Genomic DNA, 18,898 nt, shown 5'->3' with positions numbered 1-18,898 from the left:
ATGCAGTGAGTGAGTGCTTTCCTGCCCACTCACGACTTCTACTCTGAATCAGTTTCATTAACAACCCAGGAATGCCTCATTCCTGTGTTGTTTGATGCGACGTCTCAACCTGGACCTCTGGGTTGTTGAGAGACAAACAACCCAAGAGTTTTAACCCAACAATGGGTTCCAAACTCTTGGGCTGTCTGTCCCTCAACAATGCAGAGATCCGAGTTCAGATGTTACATGCATCAAACAACCCAGGAACAAAGCATTCCTGGGTTGTCGAAGAAAGCTGCTTCAAAGTGAAAGTGGAGCAGGAAGCACTGTGCTCGCTTGCTTCTGCATGGCCGCGACAACCCATGGGTTGTTGTTACGTGCGAACTGGGCCAACTCCACAAGGTTTGTGGTGAGAACCACTGGCATACAGGGGGATGAGAGAAATTGATGTCATTGGTAGAGAGGTCTACCAATGACTAGGAGCTGTGACAGAAAGCAGAACCTCCGCGTTTAGACACGCTCTTTCTGCATATCTGTTGTGCAAGGGGAACAGAAGCAGGACAGCACTGTCGCCTTTGGGGCACTGCTTGTGGGCTTCCTAGAGGCATCTAACCAGCCCCCATGAGAAGCAGGATGCTGAAATAGATGGACCTCTGGCCTTGACAGCGGGAGTACATTTTTACATTCTCACCTACTGCTGTTCATTTCCATTCAATGCCAAACCTTGAAGCTCAAACTCACACTTAATGCAGAGAGCGAGCAGACTGTTCAAAACACCCAGTAAAGAAACAGGGTTGTTCATTTTTCAACTTCTTACAAAAAAAAAAGTTTATTATGTAAATGTAGGATGCGGGCTAAATCCCCAGCTCCTAAACTGCTGTACAATTTTCCAACGTTGCGAACCGCTCCCTCGTGTCCGTCGGGAGTCGGTGACCCCACACGCACTCTGCTCCTCTCTCTACTCCTTCCTTCTCCCTGTCCCGGAGGCGCCTTGCTGAGTTGCCTTAAGTGTCCGAACAACCCTACAGAACTGGAAAAAATAAAGCAAGAAGACAGTGGTGTATCTTTAGAGGCCGGTAGGTTTGGAGAGGAAAGACGCCGTGGCTGGAAACAGACTTCTCTCGTTGCTTTTCCGTGGCCTCAAAGATGAATTCTTTCCGGAGAGCATAACAGGAAAGCGAAAGAGCACACATCAAAATCCACAAACTGTTTCCGTTCAAAAATAAGAGGAAAACCAAAAAAAAAAACCTTTGTGGTTTTGATCTGTTTTTGAAAAATATTTCTTTTAATCATATGCATTATACTGTGGGGACCTTGAGGGAAGAAAGGGGGTGGGGGTGGGAGCTCTAAGTCCAATGTTTCAGCTGAGTTCTTTGCTCTCAAAATTGAACGCTGAAAATTGCTGGAAACGGGCTCAGGAAAGGCTTTCAGTCCGTGGATTCCAACACCGACTCGCTCAGAGCCAGATCCCAGTAGTGCTCCGCTCCGTGTTTTTTAAAGTGCTCCCGTGCCATATTTTCGGTGGGGCACTGCTTGAATTTCATCTCTCCAAAGCTGCGCTCTTTTGCCGTGCCCTGAAAAGACAGAGAGAGAGAGAGAGAGAGAGAGAGAATTCAGTGTATGGTGAAATGCAAAGGATGGCTGCCAACTTATTAACGCACAGTAGCTTTGTCCACACCAAGAACTTAAAGCAATTCAGTTCCTATGACCCTCCACACGACAGAGTTCAAGGAAAGAGATCCCTAAGAGAACACTCAACACCTCGACAATCCTGTGGTGCACTCACATCTGGATTGTCACATTTACTTCAGGTTGTCCCACCTCGAGGAGAGGGTAGGAAAAAGTGCAAAAGAAGAGACACCAAAATGATCAAGCACCAGGCCAAGACCTTAATTATCAGTGCGGTCCAGTAGCTAAAGTGAAAACAGCCCCGCTAAATCGGATATTTAACTTACCTCCCAAACCAGAGAACATTTGTTTGACTTCTTCACAGATTCCTCATCGGATTCGTCATCATCTGAAGAAAGATAAATGAAAGGAAATGGGTGCTTACGGCTAAAAGACTGGAGCTGAAGGGGAGAGGATTCTCAAAAGCCAATCGTATAAAAACAGGCGCTCCACTGGGAAGGGAGATTTCAAATCGATCACTAAGCACACAATCCTATGCGTGATTCGAAAGGGGGGAAAGTCCTAACACCTCCCAGGCTGGATGGGGAATGCTGGAAGGTTTTTTCTATCTAAAAACACCCTAAATAAACACCTTTCAAACGGTTCCATTAAAAAGAAGCAACCTTTACGCTGCCCAAATCCTGCCATCTCACGCCTGATGCTCTCCCGGTATTTTGGACTTCAACTCCCATCAGCCTCTGCCAGCATGGCCAATGCTCAGGAATGCTGGGAGGGCATCAGTTTAGGGTAAGGCAGCTTTAAGGCCAAAATGTTGATATCTAAAAAAAACCCTTTTCCTCTGTTTCCCCCATATATATATATTTTATCTTAAAACATTTATACCCTACAGTTTCTCCTTGGAGTTTAAGGAGGCTTACAGATTACACATGTAAAACATCCTTAGGAAAGGAAAGGAACCTCTCGTGCAAGCACTGAGTCATTACTGACTCTTGGAGGGTCGCCCGCTTTCACTGACGTTTTCTTGGCAGGCCTTATAGCGGGGTGGTTTGCCGTTGCCTTCCCCAGCCGTTATTACCTTTCCCCCAGCTAACTAGGTACTCATTTTACCGACCTCGGGAGGATGGAAGGCTGAGTCGACCCGAGCCGGCTGCCTGAAACCAGCTTCCGCTGGGATCGAACTCAGGCCGTGGGGAGAGTTTCAGCTGCAGAAACTGCTGCTTTACCGCTCTGCGCCACACGAGCAAAGGAATCCAATAAACATTAAAACAGCAGCAGAAATTCAAAATACAACTACAATCAAGTGTGTGTGTGTGTGTGTTTTAAAGCAGAGATAGATTAAAATGGCAAGTTAAACATTAAGTATTAAATACCTCCCTAAAAAGGGAAGTCTTTCACCAGCCTCTGGAGAAGTGAAATAAGGACCTCCTTTGAAAGGGAGGTCCATCGCTTAAGACCACGGAAACTGCGGACTAGGATTCAAGTCCCAAGGTGCCATTCGCTGTTCGATCCTTATGCCAGATTAAAACGCCCGCAGTTAGGAGCAGGGGCTTCCCAGCTGTGGCTCCTGAACTCTGGAATTCCCTGCTTGAGGTTACAAAAAAGCTCCCCTCATTCGGACCTAGAAAAACTCTTTCTACACCCTTTCAACGAGCATCCTGGAAGATTTTGACTAATTTTGTTTTCGGTGTATTTAGTTTGAATGATGATAATGATTGAGCATTTCAATTTGTGCCTGAACCGCTTTGAGCGACTGGAGCAGCGGTCCACCAGCGTTTATTTCAGCGTCGCGTGAGGACACACACATTTCTTACCGTCTCCCTTCGTATTCGATGTCTGCTCATCCCACTTTATTCGATGCAGCATGAGCCGCTTGAATTTCTTCTGTGCTTTAGGGCCTAAACCAGGCAACGGGGGAGGAAGAAAAAGATAAGGAGTCGTTTTGATTGTGAAGGCCCCCCCCCAAAGCGCTATTGCAATGATACAAGCGATTAAAAGCCTTCCCCAACCCGGCGTGCTGGATCACAACTCCCATCATCCCTGGCTGGGGGATGATGGGAGTTGCCGCCCAACACACCAGGAGGACACCAGGTTGGGGAAGGCTGGTTTATAGTAAAAAAAAGCAGCAAAGAAAGGAAGCAGCATCGGCTAAACTCTCCCAAGCGTTATCTTCACAACTAGAAAATGTGCTTTTTAATACGGGAGCGGAAGCGGACACTTCAGAACATCAGAAGAGCCCTGATGCTGGATCACACCCAGGGTCCATCTAGTCCAGCACTCTGTTCACACAGGGGCCGACCAGCTGTCAACCAGGACACGGTGCAACCCTCCCACCCATGTTCCCCAGCAACTGGTGCACACAGGCTTACGGCCTCCGATACTGGAAGGTAGCACATATTTATTTATTTATTTATTTATTACATTTTTATACCGCCCAATAGCCGAAGCTCTCTGGGCGGTTCACAAAAATTAAAACCATAATAAAACAACCAACAGTCTAAAAACACAAATACAAAATACAGTATCAAAAGCACAACCAGGATAAAATCACGCAGCAAAATTGATATAAGATTAAAATACAGAGTTAGAACAGTAAAATTTAGATTTAAGCTAAAATTAAGTGTTAAAATACTGAGAGAATAAAAAGGGCTTCAGCTGGCGACGAAAAGAGTACAGTGTAAGTGCCAGATGGACCTTTCTGGGGAGCTCATTCCACAGCCAGGGTGCCACAGCAGAGAAGGCCCTCCTCCTAGTAGCCACCTGCCTCACTTCCTTTGGCAGGGGCTCACGGAGAAGGACCCCTGAGGATGATCTTAAGGTCCGGGCAGGTACATATAGGAGGAGGCGTTCCTTCAAATAACCTGGCCCCAAACCGTTTAGGGCTTTGAATGTCAATACCAGCACTTTGAATCAGGCCCGGTCCTGGACTGGCAGCCAATGAAGTTGTAAAAGGACTATTAGCCTTCAGGACTAGTAGTCACACCAGGCGCATTTTTGTACACCTCCTCCGTGTCTCCCCTCAGCCTCCTTTTTGCCCACCTGAACAATCCCAGCTGTTGTCACCGTCCCTCCTAGGGGAGATGCTCCAGCCCCTGGGTCATTTGAGTTCCTTACACACTTAGAAGGTAGCGCTGCTCACTCAACTCTGTGTTTGCCCTTTTCCCCCACAAGCTGCCGCTGAATCGCGACCACACGCTGCGCCTCTTCTCTGGAAATTATCACATCGTTCTTTTTTTAAAAAACGCTTATTTTATTTTATTTATTTATTTATTTATTTAATTTATATACTGCCCCATAGCCGAAGCTCTCTGGCTTAGCTTGCCACCTACTGCAGTCTCCTGCAGCTATGAATTCCACGTGATCATTTGGGGGTTGCATGAGCTGAGGGCCTCCCTCTACCCCACTTCTAGGTTTTGCTCTGCATTCCCTCTGGGGTAACCCGTCGGGGACTGCGTGGAAGCGGTGGGCTTCCAGCAGGGTCAGAGCCAAACGTGCGTGGGCCATCTCCTTCTCTCCTGGCCAGGAGGACAGGTCACTCATGACAGAGGCCTGAAACCAGAGTGGATAAAAATCAATGTTTTTTTTAAAAAAAAAAATCAAAAAAATCATTTTTTTTATTAAATGCTTTTGGAGGAAACATCTATCTAGAGATAGTTTTCTATTTAAGATACCGTATTTCTTCGATTCTAAGACACACTTTTCCCCCCATATAAACATCTCTAAAAACGGGATGCGTCTTCGAATCGCAGGTGCGTTGATTATTTCTTAGAATCAAAGCTTTTTTTCTGTTGGTGGTACTGAAATTAGGGTGCGTCTTACAATCGATGGCATCTTAGAATCGAAGAAATACGGTACATGATAGTCCAAAGGTTATTCATCATGAAATAAGGATTAGTTTTTAATGATGTAGCATGAGGCTGTATATTCCTGCCGTGTTTAAATTTTTGGGTAAATGAATTCCATTAATCCATTCACCATGTCATGCTCTTCCAGAGGTTTCTGTAAGATTATTGGTCAGTTTTTCTATCTAGAAGATATGATCACAGCTGCTTGGTTTTACAGTTCTCCAAACTGTGGATTTGTGTCTGCAGAGATCACAGTCCCATTGCGCCTTTGCAAATCTACGTACACAGAATCAACCTCTTTAAGTGCTAAGTTTCGAAAAATTCAATGAATAGAGTGCACTTTTGGGGGGGGGGGAGTCACATGATTAAATCGAGTCTTTCTGAGTAGTGATTTAAATCGTGATTTAAATCAAATTGATTTAAATCAAATCCACCCTGCCTGAAACGACTGCTTGCAGAGGAGTTTTGGAATCAGACCGGGGGCTGCAGATCGCCCATCCCTGCAGGACTGGATCGACGGCCAACCCTTTCCGTTGAAGGAGCCCGGGTTCGAACGACACGCAAGAGATTCACAGCGAAACCAAGCCTGCTCCCGCCCCGCTCCGGCCACCTCACCTCCTTCGACCACCACCACGTTGACATCTTTATGTAGAACCACCACTCCGGTTAGGTACAGCTCCCCGGCGTTTGCTTCGATTTTGAATTTCTTTGCCGGGTTGCTTAAATTTCGGACTCTGAGGAGTGGGAGGAGAGGGGGGGGGGTTAGGAAAGAGAGCACAAAGGAGGCAGGAGGAAGAGGCATTATTCCTGCACTGAGCAGGGGGGTTGGACCCGACGGCCTTTTATAGGCCCCTTCCGGCTCAGCTATCCTAGAATGGCCTTTGAGTTTGGGGATGGAGGACATAAAAAGCGTCCTGACGCTCAATCAGACCAAAGGTCCATCCAGTCTGGCACTCTGTTCACGCAGTGGTCAACCAGGTGCCAGTGAAAAGCCCACAAGCAGGACAGGAGAAACAGCACCCTCCCACCCATGTTCCCCAGCAACTGGTAGAGCCATAACATCCCTGATGCTGGAGGTAGCATAGAGCCATCAGGCCTTTTAACCACTCACCTATAAACGGCTATGTGGACCCCCTGTGAAATATCTTCTTTAAGCTTTTTCACCTTTTTCGCTTTCCTCTGTTCCACCGTGAGCTTCCGTGCGGCATTCGCCTCTTCGTGAGCTCTGCGGGGAGCAAGACAAAAGCGCATGCGTTAAAAGCGGCAGGGACGCTTATGGGACTTCCAGAAAAGACAATGTTTTCATAAACCTCGAGAGGGAAACGCTGACGCCTCGGTGGAATGACTGGTCCCAAGCCTAAGCAAGCCAAGCTGTAGCGGGACATTCCTCACATTTGTATTCCCATCCAGCTTTCTCTAAGCGTTTCCCCATTTTAGGACTTATTATACATCTCCCGCTTTTCAGCCAAGTAGCTTGCTATTGCTTCCTTTTATTCCGTATTTGTGTATGTGCCGTGCAGAGGAGAGCCGGAGCAATATTTGCACGTCACTAGTCCAGCTCCATGCCCTATCTTACATTTGGAGTGGCTTCTCCCCACAGCCTGCATGGCTAGCTTATTACTTTGGTTATTTCTTACTGGCTGAATCCTTGCCAGGAAAAAGGCCACAACCTGATGACAGCAGAGAGATGTACAACTGTGGTATCAGAATCGTAGAGTTGGAAGGGGTCTCTGAGGCCATCCAGTCCAACCCCCTGCTCAATGCAGGAATCCACCTTCAAGCATCCCTGACAGGTGGTTGTCCAGCTGCCTCTTGAAGGCCTCTAGGGTGGGAGAGCCCACCATCTCCCTAGGTCACGGGTTCCATTGTCATGCTGCTCTAACAGTCAGGAAGTTTTTCCTGATGTTTTGTCATACTGCTCTAACTGTCAGAAAGGTTTTCCTGATGTCCAGCCGGAATCTGGCTTCCTGTCACTTGAGCCCATTATTCCGTGTCCTGCACTCTGGGATGATGGAGAAGAGATCCTGACCCTCCTCTGGGTGACAACCTTTTACGTATTTGAAGAGTGCTATCACGTGTCCCCTCAGTCTTCTCTCCTCCAGGCTAAACATGCCCAGTTCTTTCCATCTCTCCTCATGGGGCTTTGTTTTTATCCTACAAAAGGAACTTTGCCAAGTACTGTAACCCAGAGATGCACTTTCTCCGCCCCTACTGGATCAAATACAGCCGCCTGGTGGGAAACTCAGAAGCTGGCACAATCGCCCGCCGAGGAAGTTAAGCTGTCTGGCCCAGGGGCACCCAGTGGGCAGTGATACACCACCCACTACACCACACTGCCTGCTCCCATGAGATCCGTGCTTCATGGAGGAAGGGGCAGGATATAAATAAACAAACCAACAAAAGAGTGGCTGTTACTCAAAGGAGGGTACTATAAAATTATTCAACAAATACACAGGAGACCTACTTCTGCCTCTTCGCCATCTGTGCTCGGACGTGGGCCTCTACTTTGGTCGGGTCCTGAACAGCTTCCGTTCCCAGAACTCGCATCAGGTTCGAAATTCGTACTGCGGAGGAAAAGAAAACGACATTTCGAGCAGCCGGCCAAACGTGCGGGTGGGGGTTTCTTTTCCTTTTCTTTTTCAAACCACCCGTCTGCTGCCAAGTCCTCACCTTTTGGCTCAGGGGGCGGCATGAGGCCAAGCCTCACTTTCTCCTGCAGCTCCTTCTGGGCTTCCCGGCGGGTCTGACGCCGCAGTTTCTTCTGTTCTTTTTTGGTTAGATACACCCCCAGAGTCACCGGCATGTCACTGTCCACTGAGGATTGGGGGGGGGGGGGCGGCAGAGGGAGAGGAAGAGAGAGAGCATGTTCAGAGGAGGGCAACCAGGATGAGCAGGGGTCTGGAAACAAAGCCCTATGAAGAGAGACTGAAAGAACTGGGCAGGTTTAGCCTGGAGAAGAGAAGATGGAGGGGAGACATGAGAGCACTCTTCAAAGACTTAAAAGGTTGTCCCACAGAGGAGGGCCAGGATCTCTTCTCGATCCTCCCAGAGTGCAGGACACGGAATAACGGGCTCAAGTTAAAGGAAGCCAGATTCCAGCTGGACATCAGGAAAAACTTTCTCACTGTTAGAGCAGTATGACAATGGAATCCATGACCTAGGGAGGTTGTGGGCTCTCCCACACTAGAGGCCTTCAAGAGGCAGCTGGACAACCACCTGTCAGGGAGGCTTTAGGGTGGATTCCTGCATTGAGCAGGGGGTTGGACTCGATGGCCTTATAGGCCCCTTCCAACTCTACTATTCTATGATTCTATGAACCACTTTCCTTTCATGTTTAGCCTGGAGAAGAGAAGATTGAGGGGAGACATGATAGCACTCTTCAAATATTTGAAAGGTTGTCACACAGAGGAGGGCCAGGATCTCTTCTCGATCCTCCCAGAGTGCAGGATGTGGAATAATGGGCTCAAGTGACAGGAAGCCAGATTCCGGCTGGACATCAGGAAAAACTTCCTGACTGTTAGAGCAGTACGACAATGGAACCAGTTACCTAGGGAGGTTGTAGGCTCTCAACCTTCAAGAGGCAGCTGGACAACCATCTGTCAGGGATGCTTTAGGGTGGATTCCTGCATTGAGCAGGGGGTTGGACTGGATGGCCTTGTAGTAGGCCCCTTCCAACTCGGCTATTCTATGAGTCTATGATAAATTAACTCAAGTAGCAGCAATGCAGTCAGATGGAAGCAAAATTGCTTCTTATTGGGATGGGGCGTATACACTCTTCATTGCTCCCTCTCACTTCCTGTAAGTGTGTGTTTCATTTATGCGATTTACATTGCTTGCAATTCCGGTGGGGTGGGGAGTTAGTGCAGAATATTTAGTGTTCTGCCTACAGCTTTCTGGTCAGGAGCCTTTTTTAAGCACATCAGCTTCCTTTGTCCCCCAACTGCACGTTTCCGATAGCCACTGGGTCCTTCAAGGTCCACGCACGGGCCTGGGGCATTTTAACCGCAGGACGTTCTCAGAATCCTGACGAAAACATCAAGCGTGAGAGCATACGAGTTGCCCTCCAGGTGCGTGGGACTGCGTAGCATGTTGGGATTTGGGGAACCGCATCCTAACACATTTGGAGTGCAGCAGGCTGGCAAAGGCTACTGCGTGCGCACGTGTGTGTACATGCGGCAGACAGAGGGGCTGGGTTCTCTCGCTGCTCTGCTCAACTCCTCATTGGAGCACCAGTGAACTGAGCTGCAGTTTCACTCTAGGGCCGCTGTTCCCAACTCTCAGCCAAGCACCTTCCCTGCTCCAGAGCCAAAACCAGAATGTAGTGTAGTGGCAAGAGTGTTGGACTAAGAGCCAGGAGATCCGGGTTCTAGTCCCCACTCGGCCCATGGAAGCCCACTGGGTGACTTTGGGCCAGTCACAGACGCTCAGCCCAGCCCACCCCACAGGGTTGTTGTTGTGAGGATAAAACGGAGAGGAGGATTACGTACGCCGCCTTGGGTTCCTTGGAGGAAAAAAGGTGGGATATAAATGTAATAATAATAATAATAAAAATAATAAAATGTTACCTGGTGGGTTTAACTGAGCCGGGTGCTCCACCAGATTCGTGATGCCAAAGTAGTCTTCTCTTTTAAGCAATTCCGCAGCTTTTCTAAAAAAAAAAAAAAAGGAAGGAAGAATTTGGGTGCCGCCTCAGGGGGTATTTCCGTCCGCTCTTCCCAATCCTCCTGCTGTTCATGCCTCTCACAGAGAGAGTCGAGATGAAGAGGCAAACTGCTCACTCCATTTAAAAACTGTATTTTATTCAAATATTTGTGTTATCGCCTTTCAGGGCTAAAGCATGATCCGCCCAAGGCGGCTCACAACATAAAAGAAAATGAAAATGAAAATGAAAAAATTCGTATCCTCCTCTAGGAAGCTCCTCGCTCTGCTTTGTGCTTTTCTGGCCAATTTTATTTGTTACGTGCCAACGCCACCCCTATCAGCCAAAGCTCTGTGGGCGGCTTGCAAAAATAAAAGCCCTAAAATGCAACACGATAATCTAAAACCTCTAACGAAAACAGAACAAACCAGCCGCGGAAAAGATCTAAGAACACAACAACACACCTTGAAGAACAAAACTGAAGAAATAAAAAGGACCCCCCCCCCCCAAAAAAACACTAATTTTGCTGTTGCATTCTGTTGTCATTGGCTATCTTTTATCTGAGTATTTGGGAAGGCAAACCTGCCCTCGAGTTCTTTGATGAAGAATGGCACGCAGATGCCAGAAATAAAGAGACAGGCCCCTGAAATGACCAATCGGATTCGTAAAGGCAAAAACCGTGAAACTGATTCGTGGGAGATCCAGGACAAATAAAAGGAGGGACTTCTTCACACAGTGCATGGTTAAACTACGGAATTCACTGCCACAAGATTGGATGGCTTTAAAAGGGGGTTGGATAAATTCTCCTGGAGGAGAAGGCCATCCAGGGCTGCTAGCTCTAATGGCTAGGTATCCTCCAGTATCCGAGGCAGTAAGCCTGTATGCACCAGTTGCTGGGGAACATGGGCGGGAGGGTGCTGTTGTACTGTGTCCTGTTTGTGGGTCCCTACTCAACGTATGATTGGCCACTGTGTGAATAGAGTGCCGGATGAGATGGACCCTCGGTCTGATCCAGCAGGGCACGTCTTATGTTCCTAAAACGTTTCTAGGCAAGAACGCGCAAACAGACACGCGCAGCAACTTACAAATCGATGCCGTTGGGGATGATATAGGAATCCCACCATTCCACCTCAGGAATGTCCCCTTCTTTCAACTCCTTTTTAGGGGTGATCAGAGCCAATTTGGTAGAGGTGTGAATTCCGGTCTTCTTGGCCGCTTGCGAGATCTCTGCCTGCAGTTTCTCTAACTGGGCCTGACAACGACAGAAGCATTTTCAGGCACAAGGAGGGAGGGGGAAAACTTGGAAAAGCAAACTTCCAGAGAGGTGCAATGCCCTCGGGTGGGGTTTCTAGCAGGCAAAGCGAGGACACTGAAGGTCCTAAGTGGGAGGTGCGGGAACGGATGGGCTTGTTCCTTCCCTTTTCAGCACTGGGCTTATAAAGAGACAATCGCCTGGTCACCTGCGGTGAACAGGGATTGCCCACAGGTGACCAGACCCGGCAGAACGTGTAAGCTGGGAGGTCGTTGCTCCTTTTGGGTTGGTCTTAAACAGACGTTGTCTCCTAACACAGCAAGTTAACGAAGGGCACCTTCCCAACCATAAATGGGGTAACAGCTTGGAGCTGAACCTCTCTATCTGTACCATTCCCGGGGGGGGGGGGGGGCAGGGGGGGAGGCTCAAAAGCGCCGTACCTTTGTCCGCAACCTCTGGGCGATTTTTTCGAATTTGCCTTTGTCGTGGAACTTGAAGGTCCTCTTCTGCCGCTGAGCTGGGGTGATGGAGACACGGGGGTCGAAGTACGTGTTCGACTCCAGGTCCTCGGAGGGCTTCTCTTTGAGCTGCTGCTTAAACTGCTCCCTCTTGACGGCCCGGATGTTGGCCTTGAGGGTGGGCATGCGGTGCGTCAGCTCAATTTCCTTGCCGGTGGCATCAACCGTACGCCCCTGTTCGTCCAGAATCAGCGGCGTTGGCTTGGTTTGGTCCTTCAGCTCCACTTTCCTGGGCCAAGACATCCCCAACACAACTTTGGTTACAACGCAGTTCTCGGGGAGCGCCCCCAGCCCGCCGGGGGCAGACCTTTTGGAGGAAAATCTATACAGCAAGGGCGTCCAGGCCTTTTCGCCTCCTGCCTACGCCCACAAAACAGGGTTAACGCATCGCGCAAAGTGGCTGAGTAGCCACTAAATGACAAGAGCACAGTATTCGCTCCAGGACAGTCAGGAAGCCAGATTCCGGCTGGGCATCAGGAAAAACTTCCTGGCTGTTAGAGCAGTACCACAATGGAACCAGTTACCTAGGGAGGTTGTGGGCTCTCCCACACTGGAGGCCTTCAAGAGGCAGCTGGACAACCATCTGTCAGGGATGCTTTAGGGTAGATTCCTGCATTGAGCAGGGGGTTGGACTAGATGGCCTTAAAGGCCCCTTCCAACTCTACTATGTTATGATTCTATGAGCTACAGTGAATTTGCAAATTAATGGCCCTGAAGAAAGGATAGTGGGTAAGTTCCTCTCTGGGTTGCTGGGGGTAGACTGAATCCCGCCCCCTGCCCCTAGCTCCACCCCATTTCTCCAAGCCACCAATCATTTGAGAGTTTCCTGGCTCTCCTTCCCCCCCACCCCCACCAAGTCTAAGAGGTTGAAATGCCCATTCTGATGCTTCACTACAGGCAGCTAGAGCTTTCAGCTAAAATATGCTGGGGATTTTTGTATTTTGACCCCGCTCCTTTTTTCCTCTGGCCCCACCCACTAGTGGGTGAGGGTGCCACAAAATGCAATTTGGCCCAGGGGCTCGAAGGATGCTGACAAGCTGGAGCATGTTCAGAGGAGAGCAACGAGGATGAACAGGGGTCTGGAAACAAAGCCCTATGAAGAGAGACTGAAAGAACTGGGCCTGTTTAGGATGGAGAAGAGAAGACTGAGGGGAGACATGATAGCACTCTTCAAAGACTTAAAAGGTTGTCACACAGAGGAGGGCCAGGATCGCTTCTCGATCATTAGGGTGCTTTAGGGTGGATTCCTGCATTGAGCAGGGGGTTGGACTCGATGGCCTTGTAGGCCCCTTCCAACTCTGCTATTCTATGATTCTATGATCCTCCCAGAGTGCAGAACACGGATTAATGGGCCTAAGTTACAGGAACCCAGATTACGGCTGGACATCAGGAAAAATGTCCTGACGGTTAGAGCAGCACAACAAAACATCAGGAAAAACTGCCTGACTGTTAGAGAGGTACGACAATGGAACCCATGACCTAGGGAGGTGGTGGGCTCCCCTGCACTAGAGGCCTTCAAGAGGCAGCTGGACACCACCTGTCAGGGATGCTTTATGATGGAGTCCTGCATTGAGCAGAGAGTTGGACTCGATGGCCTTAGAGGCCCCTTCCAACTCAACTATTCTGATTCGACGAGGTCCTGGACCCCTGCTCTAACAGGACTGCTGGTCCCATGGATACTAGGTACCTCGGCTGCCTCCCCACCCCACCCCGCCCTGGGCAGGCCAGCCTTACTAAAACAGGTTAAACAACTACTTTGCTTACCATGTTTTCAAAGGGGGGAGCCTCCCTTGGTGACTGGATGCCTCCGGCCCCAGGAGCCGTCTCTGCCCCGGGAGAACAAACCGTCCGGCGGAACGTCATCGGCGTTCTCTTGCAGAGCGGCAGCTAAAGGACGCCCGCCCCCGCCCCCTGCCAGCGTGTTCCGATACTCACGGCGGTGCGATGCCCATGGCGTGCAGGTTGGCTAAGCCAACCATGTTGGCGTTGCCAATGAGCCCGGGTTTCAAAGCCAGCTGAGCCTGGATCCGGGCCTGTAACTCAGCTGCTTTCCGGGCCTTTTCGATGGCGTCGTTCATAAAGGTGGCAGCCTGCGAGGGCTGGATGGTGTTGCCGATAGGGAGGCGCTCTGGCTGGGTGGTCGTCGGAGCTTTAGGCTGAGGAGGAGGAGAGGAACGCTCGGGTCACCGCCGGGAGTTACAAGGCGGCTCCGGAGCGTCCCACAAAGCCCAGCTGCCCTCAGGCACAAGGTGCAGCCGAGGAGAGGGAGACGCCGTAGGTTGGGGCAGGGCGCACAGCCGGGGAAAGGACTCACAGACAGAGCAGAAAGGCACCAGAGCCCTACTCCTGCAATCCAGAGAACTTTCTAGCCTTTTATCTGCGGTTCTTGAAAACCATGCTGGAACCAACAGCCGTGAAGAACAGGGTAATGAATAAAATCCTGTCCAACAATGCACACAGTGAGTTTTCTGCACCAAGGGAGATGAGATGGGAAGTGAGGGCATTCCACCAGCCCTGCTGAAAGACCGTGTGCTATTTTCCTCTGCCCTCCCCGTCCTTTTTTCCTTGCGTGTCGTGTCTTTTGAAGATTTTAAGCCTGCGGGCAGGGACCATCTTATTTAAGTGATTGCATGTAAACTGGTCCCGGGAGTTTTTAGCTAAGGAACAGGACATTTAAATGAATGACTGAATAAATATGAATGTTCAAAGCAAGAACCCAACATAGGGAGCAAGGTGTACATCCTGAAAGACCGTATGCTATTTTCCTCTGCCCTCCCCGTCCTTTTTTCCTTGCGTGTCGTGTCTTTTGAAGATTTTAAGCCTGCGGGCAGGGACCGTCTTAAGTGATTGCATGTAAACTGGTCCCGGGAGTTTTTAGCTAAGGAACAGGACTTTTAAATGAATGAATGAATATGAATGCTCAAAGCAAGAACCCAACATAGGGACCAAGGTGTACATCCTGAAAGACCGTATGCTATTTTCCTCTGCCCTCCCCGTCCTTTTTTCCTTGCGTGTCGTGTCTTTTTAAGATTTTAAGCCTGCGGGCAGGGACCGTCTTAAGTGATTGCATGTAAACTGGTCCCGGGAGTTTTTAGCTAAGGAACAGGACTTTTAAATGAATGAATGAATATGAATGCTCAAAGCAAGAACCCAACATAGGGACCAAGGTGTACATCCTGAAAGACCGTATGCTATTTTCCTCTGCCCTCCCCGTCCTTTTTTCCTTGCGTGTCGTGTCTTTTGAAGATTTTAAGCCTGTGGGCAGGGACCGTCTTAAGTGATTGCATGTAAACTGGTCTGGGGACTTTTTAGCTAAGGAACAGGACATTTAAATGAATGAATGAATAAATATGAATGCTCAAAGCAAGAACCCAACATAGGGAGCAAGGTGTACATCCTGAAAGACCGTATGCTATTTTCCTCTGCCCTCCCCGTCCTTTTTTCCTTGCGTGTCGTGTCTTTTGAAGATTTTAAGCCTGTGGGCAGGGACCGTCTTAAGTGATTGCATGTAAACTGGTCTGGGGAGTTTTTAGCTAAGGAACAGGACTTTAAAATGAATGAATGAATGAACAAATATGAATGCTCAAAGCGAGAACCCAACATAGGGAGCAAGGTGTACATCCTGAAAAAAGACGAAAGCTTGCACTCTTTCCCTCCTAGGAGCTAGGCCCAGGTGTCTGTTTCTCTTTGAGGACAGTTGTGGGTTTCTCCCGTTTGCAAGGCACCTGGCAGGGAGTGCGGCAGAAGCGTCTTTCATCAGGGTTAGACAAACCTTCAAGCAAACAAGCAAGGAAGAAAGGTGGATGGAACTGAAGCCCTTCTCCCAGCTTCAAAGAAGGTAAGATTGGGAATGGCTCCTGCCATTCGTGCAACAAAGAATCCCTGCCTGTCTCCCACAGTTCTTCAGAACACCATCGGAAACACCCCTCTAACATCCGCTAACTCTTCTGTATCTCTCGATCCGTGCTCGAGTTGGAGTGCTAGCAGTTCTTTGGGGGAACTGAACCTCAGCAGGGACCCTGCTCTGTAGAGCAACTGGTACTGTGGTTCACGCCGCCCGAAAGAGAGGGGTGTGTGGAATCGTTTCGGAAGTTTCCAACTGAAGGGGTTTTGCCACTTGTGCTGGAGGCTGTACCTGAGGCGGAGGGGGGCTGATGAAACTCAGCTGTTTTTTCCTCTCCTCAATTTGCCGCGTCGCCGCTTCCATCATTTGCTTGATCTGAAGAGAAGAGAAGTTAAAATCAGGTTCGGGTTCTTTCCAGAAGGTCTCCCCTTCGTCCCAAACAAACCTTGGCCCTGCTGGGTTAGACTAAATGACACCCAAATCCCGCTCCACTACAGACATACAATTTAGGCTCGAGAGCAAGTCACCGGCCACATGCTCTGAATTCCTGCCAGCCGCGTTTGCATGAACAGCGCTTGCATGAAGACTTCTGTTTAACAATTTTTTGCCCACGGCCACCAAAAGGTATGCAGAGAGAGAAACAACCTGCCCCAAAGTTTATGTTCCTCTCTGGAGTCTCTGCTTTGCATCCCACCACCCAAGAGGTCGAGTGAGTGGGAACTTGAGACAGGGCCTTCTCTGTGGTAGCACCATCCTGAAAGAAGTTATTCCCCAGCCTTCCCTAACCTGCCAACCTCCAGAAACATTGGACTACAACTGTGGGCCATGCTGGCTGGGGATTATGGGAGCTGCAGGCTTACATAGCTAGGGGGCATCAAATTGGGGAAGACAAGGCCAGCCCCATCCCTGATGTTTTTAGGTGGGCAACAAACACTTTTTTTTTATTTCATCTGGCAAGAATTACAATATTGAAATGTCAATTTCTCTGCTTTTAATCTTTGCTCTTATGTTTAAAAGTTGTGTATAATGTTCTAAAGGGTTTAATGATTACATTGTTATAGTATTCAAGGCAGTAAGCCTGTGTGCACCAGTTGCTGGGGAACATGGGCGGGAGGGTGCTGTTGCACCATGTCCTGCTTGTTCATCGCTGGCCGATGGCTGGTTGGTCGCTGTGTGAACAGAGGGCTGGACTGGACTGGATGGACCCTTGGTCTGATCCAGCATCAGGGCACTTCTGATGTTCTTATGTGTTGTAAACCACGTCGGATGCGGGCTTTGTTTAGGGCCAAAAAGCAGCCTCGAAGTGCTCTTGTGAATAAATAAACGTCCCAACCTAGAAAGGAGCTGGCTTGGTAAACCGGTTAGACCAGCCTTCCTCAACCTAGGGCGCTCCAGATGTGTTGGACTACAACTCCCAGAATGCCCCAGCCAGCTCTGCTGGCTGGGGCATTCTGGGAGATGCAGTCCAACACATCTGGAGCGCCGCAGGTTGAGGAAGGCTGGGTTAGACTTACAGCAGAACCGTCAGCAAGCCAAACTACACCAAGCAAAAGAGCAGATCTGTTCAAATCTGGCCATGAAACCAGACAGGGGAAATTTCAGGCCAAGAATAATAGGTTTAGTCATGTGGTGATCACAGCATCCCGATTTGGCCGCCGGTGGCCTCACCTCTAGTTTCCGTCTTGACAAGCAGACCTTCCTTCCGCAGGCCTGCCTATTTCGCCCCACTCCCAAGGTCTTACAAGGGACAGAACCATTCCTTTCAAATGTGTGAAAATACTAGAACAGGAAAGCTGCCCTACGGCCCTTCCGAGCAGGGAATGAATTCCTGGACCTCAGGCCCGGGCCTGCAATCCAGGCGTAAAGCACACGCAACTCCCAAAACCTAACACCTAATAAAAGAAGTCAGCCCTTGGAAAAGGTGGTCCCCACAGACTGAAACCCACCAGGAGGTATTCCCCCCCCCCCTGCTCTCTCTCTGAATTGCTCACGACAGCCACCACGATTCTCTTCCTCCTGCCCACATGCTGTTTAACCTCCGTGGCCACGACCCTTTGAGGCAGGTTGGGCTGAGCTCTGCGGCCAGGCCAGAACTCGAACCTGACTCTGCCTGATGGAACCCGGCGCTTTCCCCCAGTTTGACTCACCTGCAATTTGGTCAGCATCCCCGGGCTTTCGGTGGGCGGGCCGGGGATCACCTCGGGCTCCTCCTCCACTTCTTCAAAGCGAGGGATGCGCCGCTTCTTGACCCCTGAAGAGTCCTTGGAAATCTCGGAGTCATCGCCAAAGACATCCTGAGTGAACAGAACGGGGGGGAAAGCTTGGGCAGGGAGCGCGGGAAGAGCCAGGCGCCGGTACGTCTCAAAAGCGCAGGGCGAACGGACCGCCCTGAAGTCAGAAAACCAGCGGGAGCAATTCCAGGGGGCCACGTTTTCAAGACTACGACGTGCCTTTTACTATCCTTCCTGCGAGCAGGTGGAAACACACATCAGTGAAAAGAGGGTGCGCATCCTTTGGGGACTGGGGGAGTGACGAGCGCACTGAGACTGAATGTCTTTCCATGGAAATCTTTTTATGGATAAATTTGCAGGTGGAGAAGAAACAGAAGGAGCGCCCATCCCAATGAGGTCCCTGAATCCAACCGTCTTCAGAGCACCCCAGGTGTCTGAAGTGGTCAGTAAAATATCCACCTTCTGAGGCCACATGTAACCAGTAGGAAAAATCTGCGGGAGCCTTCCCCAACCTGGTGGGGGATTCTGGGAGTTGTAGTCCAAACCCCGGAACCCCTCAGCCAATACTATGTGGATTCCACATTACAGTATTATTTATTACATTTTCATCCCATCCTTCCTCTGGGAGCTCAGGGGATATGGCTTTCTCCCACCCTATTTTTATCTGCACACAACCACCCTGCGAGGTAGGGTAGGTCAAGAAAGACTGGATTCCCTCGATGGCCCTTATAGGCCCCTTCCAGCTCAACTATTCTATGATTCTATGGGCTGAATGGGGACTTGAACCCAGGTCTTCCCTGGTCCTATTCTGACTCTTGGCCCTGCCGATGTTTTGGACCCCAACTCCCAGAATCCCCGGGCACGCTGGATGGGGCCCATGGGAGTTGCAGTCCAAAACATTTGGAGGGCACTGGTTTGCCTGCTCCCCGCTCTCACTGCTATCCTTTAATAGTGTTCAACGTCA

General features: G+C 49.6%; 1 protein-coding gene across 6 annotated transcripts in view; it reads right to left on the bottom strand.

Moving 5' to 3' along the window:
* Positions 1-780: 780 nt before the first annotated feature.
* PRPF3 (pre-mRNA processing factor 3) overlaps positions 781-18,898 on the bottom strand; it is a 29,270-nt gene continuing 11,152 nt past the window's right edge. For 2 of the 6 annotated variants that reach the window (XM_063145580.1, XM_063145581.1), the window contains 13 exons: positions 17,851-17,997; positions 15,995-16,078; positions 13,795-14,015; positions 11,782-12,166; positions 11,175-11,341; positions 10,016-10,098; positions 8,121-8,264; positions 7,915-8,014; positions 6,562-6,675; positions 6,066-6,184; positions 3,420-3,503; positions 1,935-1,996; positions 781-1,553 (listed from right to left, as the gene is read on the bottom strand). In XM_063145580.1, the coding sequence (XP_063001650.1) occupies positions 1,407-1,553; positions 1,935-1,996; positions 3,420-3,503; positions 6,066-6,184; positions 6,562-6,675; positions 7,915-8,014; positions 8,121-8,264; positions 10,016-10,098; positions 11,175-11,341; positions 11,782-12,166; positions 13,795-14,015; positions 15,995-16,078; positions 17,851-17,997 (1,857 nt within the window). In that variant the 3' untranslated portion in view covers positions 781-1,406. The remainder of the gene's footprint in view (positions 1,554-1,934; positions 1,997-3,419; positions 3,504-6,065; positions 6,185-6,561; positions 6,676-7,914; positions 8,015-8,120; positions 8,265-10,015; positions 10,099-11,174; positions 11,342-11,781; positions 12,167-13,794; positions 14,016-15,994; positions 16,079-17,850; positions 17,998-18,898) is intronic. The other 4 variants (XM_063145582.1, XM_063145584.1, XM_063145583.1 and 1 more) reach the window with 2 other exon arrangements.

Source organism: Elgaria multicarinata, chromosome 21 (assembly GCF_023053635.1).
Source record: "Elgaria multicarinata webbii isolate HBS135686 ecotype San Diego chromosome 21, rElgMul1.1.pri, whole genome shotgun sequence".
Lineage (NCBI taxonomy): Eukaryota > Metazoa > Chordata > Lepidosauria > Squamata > Anguidae > Elgaria > Elgaria multicarinata.
This window is presented reverse-complemented; position numbering and strand designations above follow the sequence as displayed.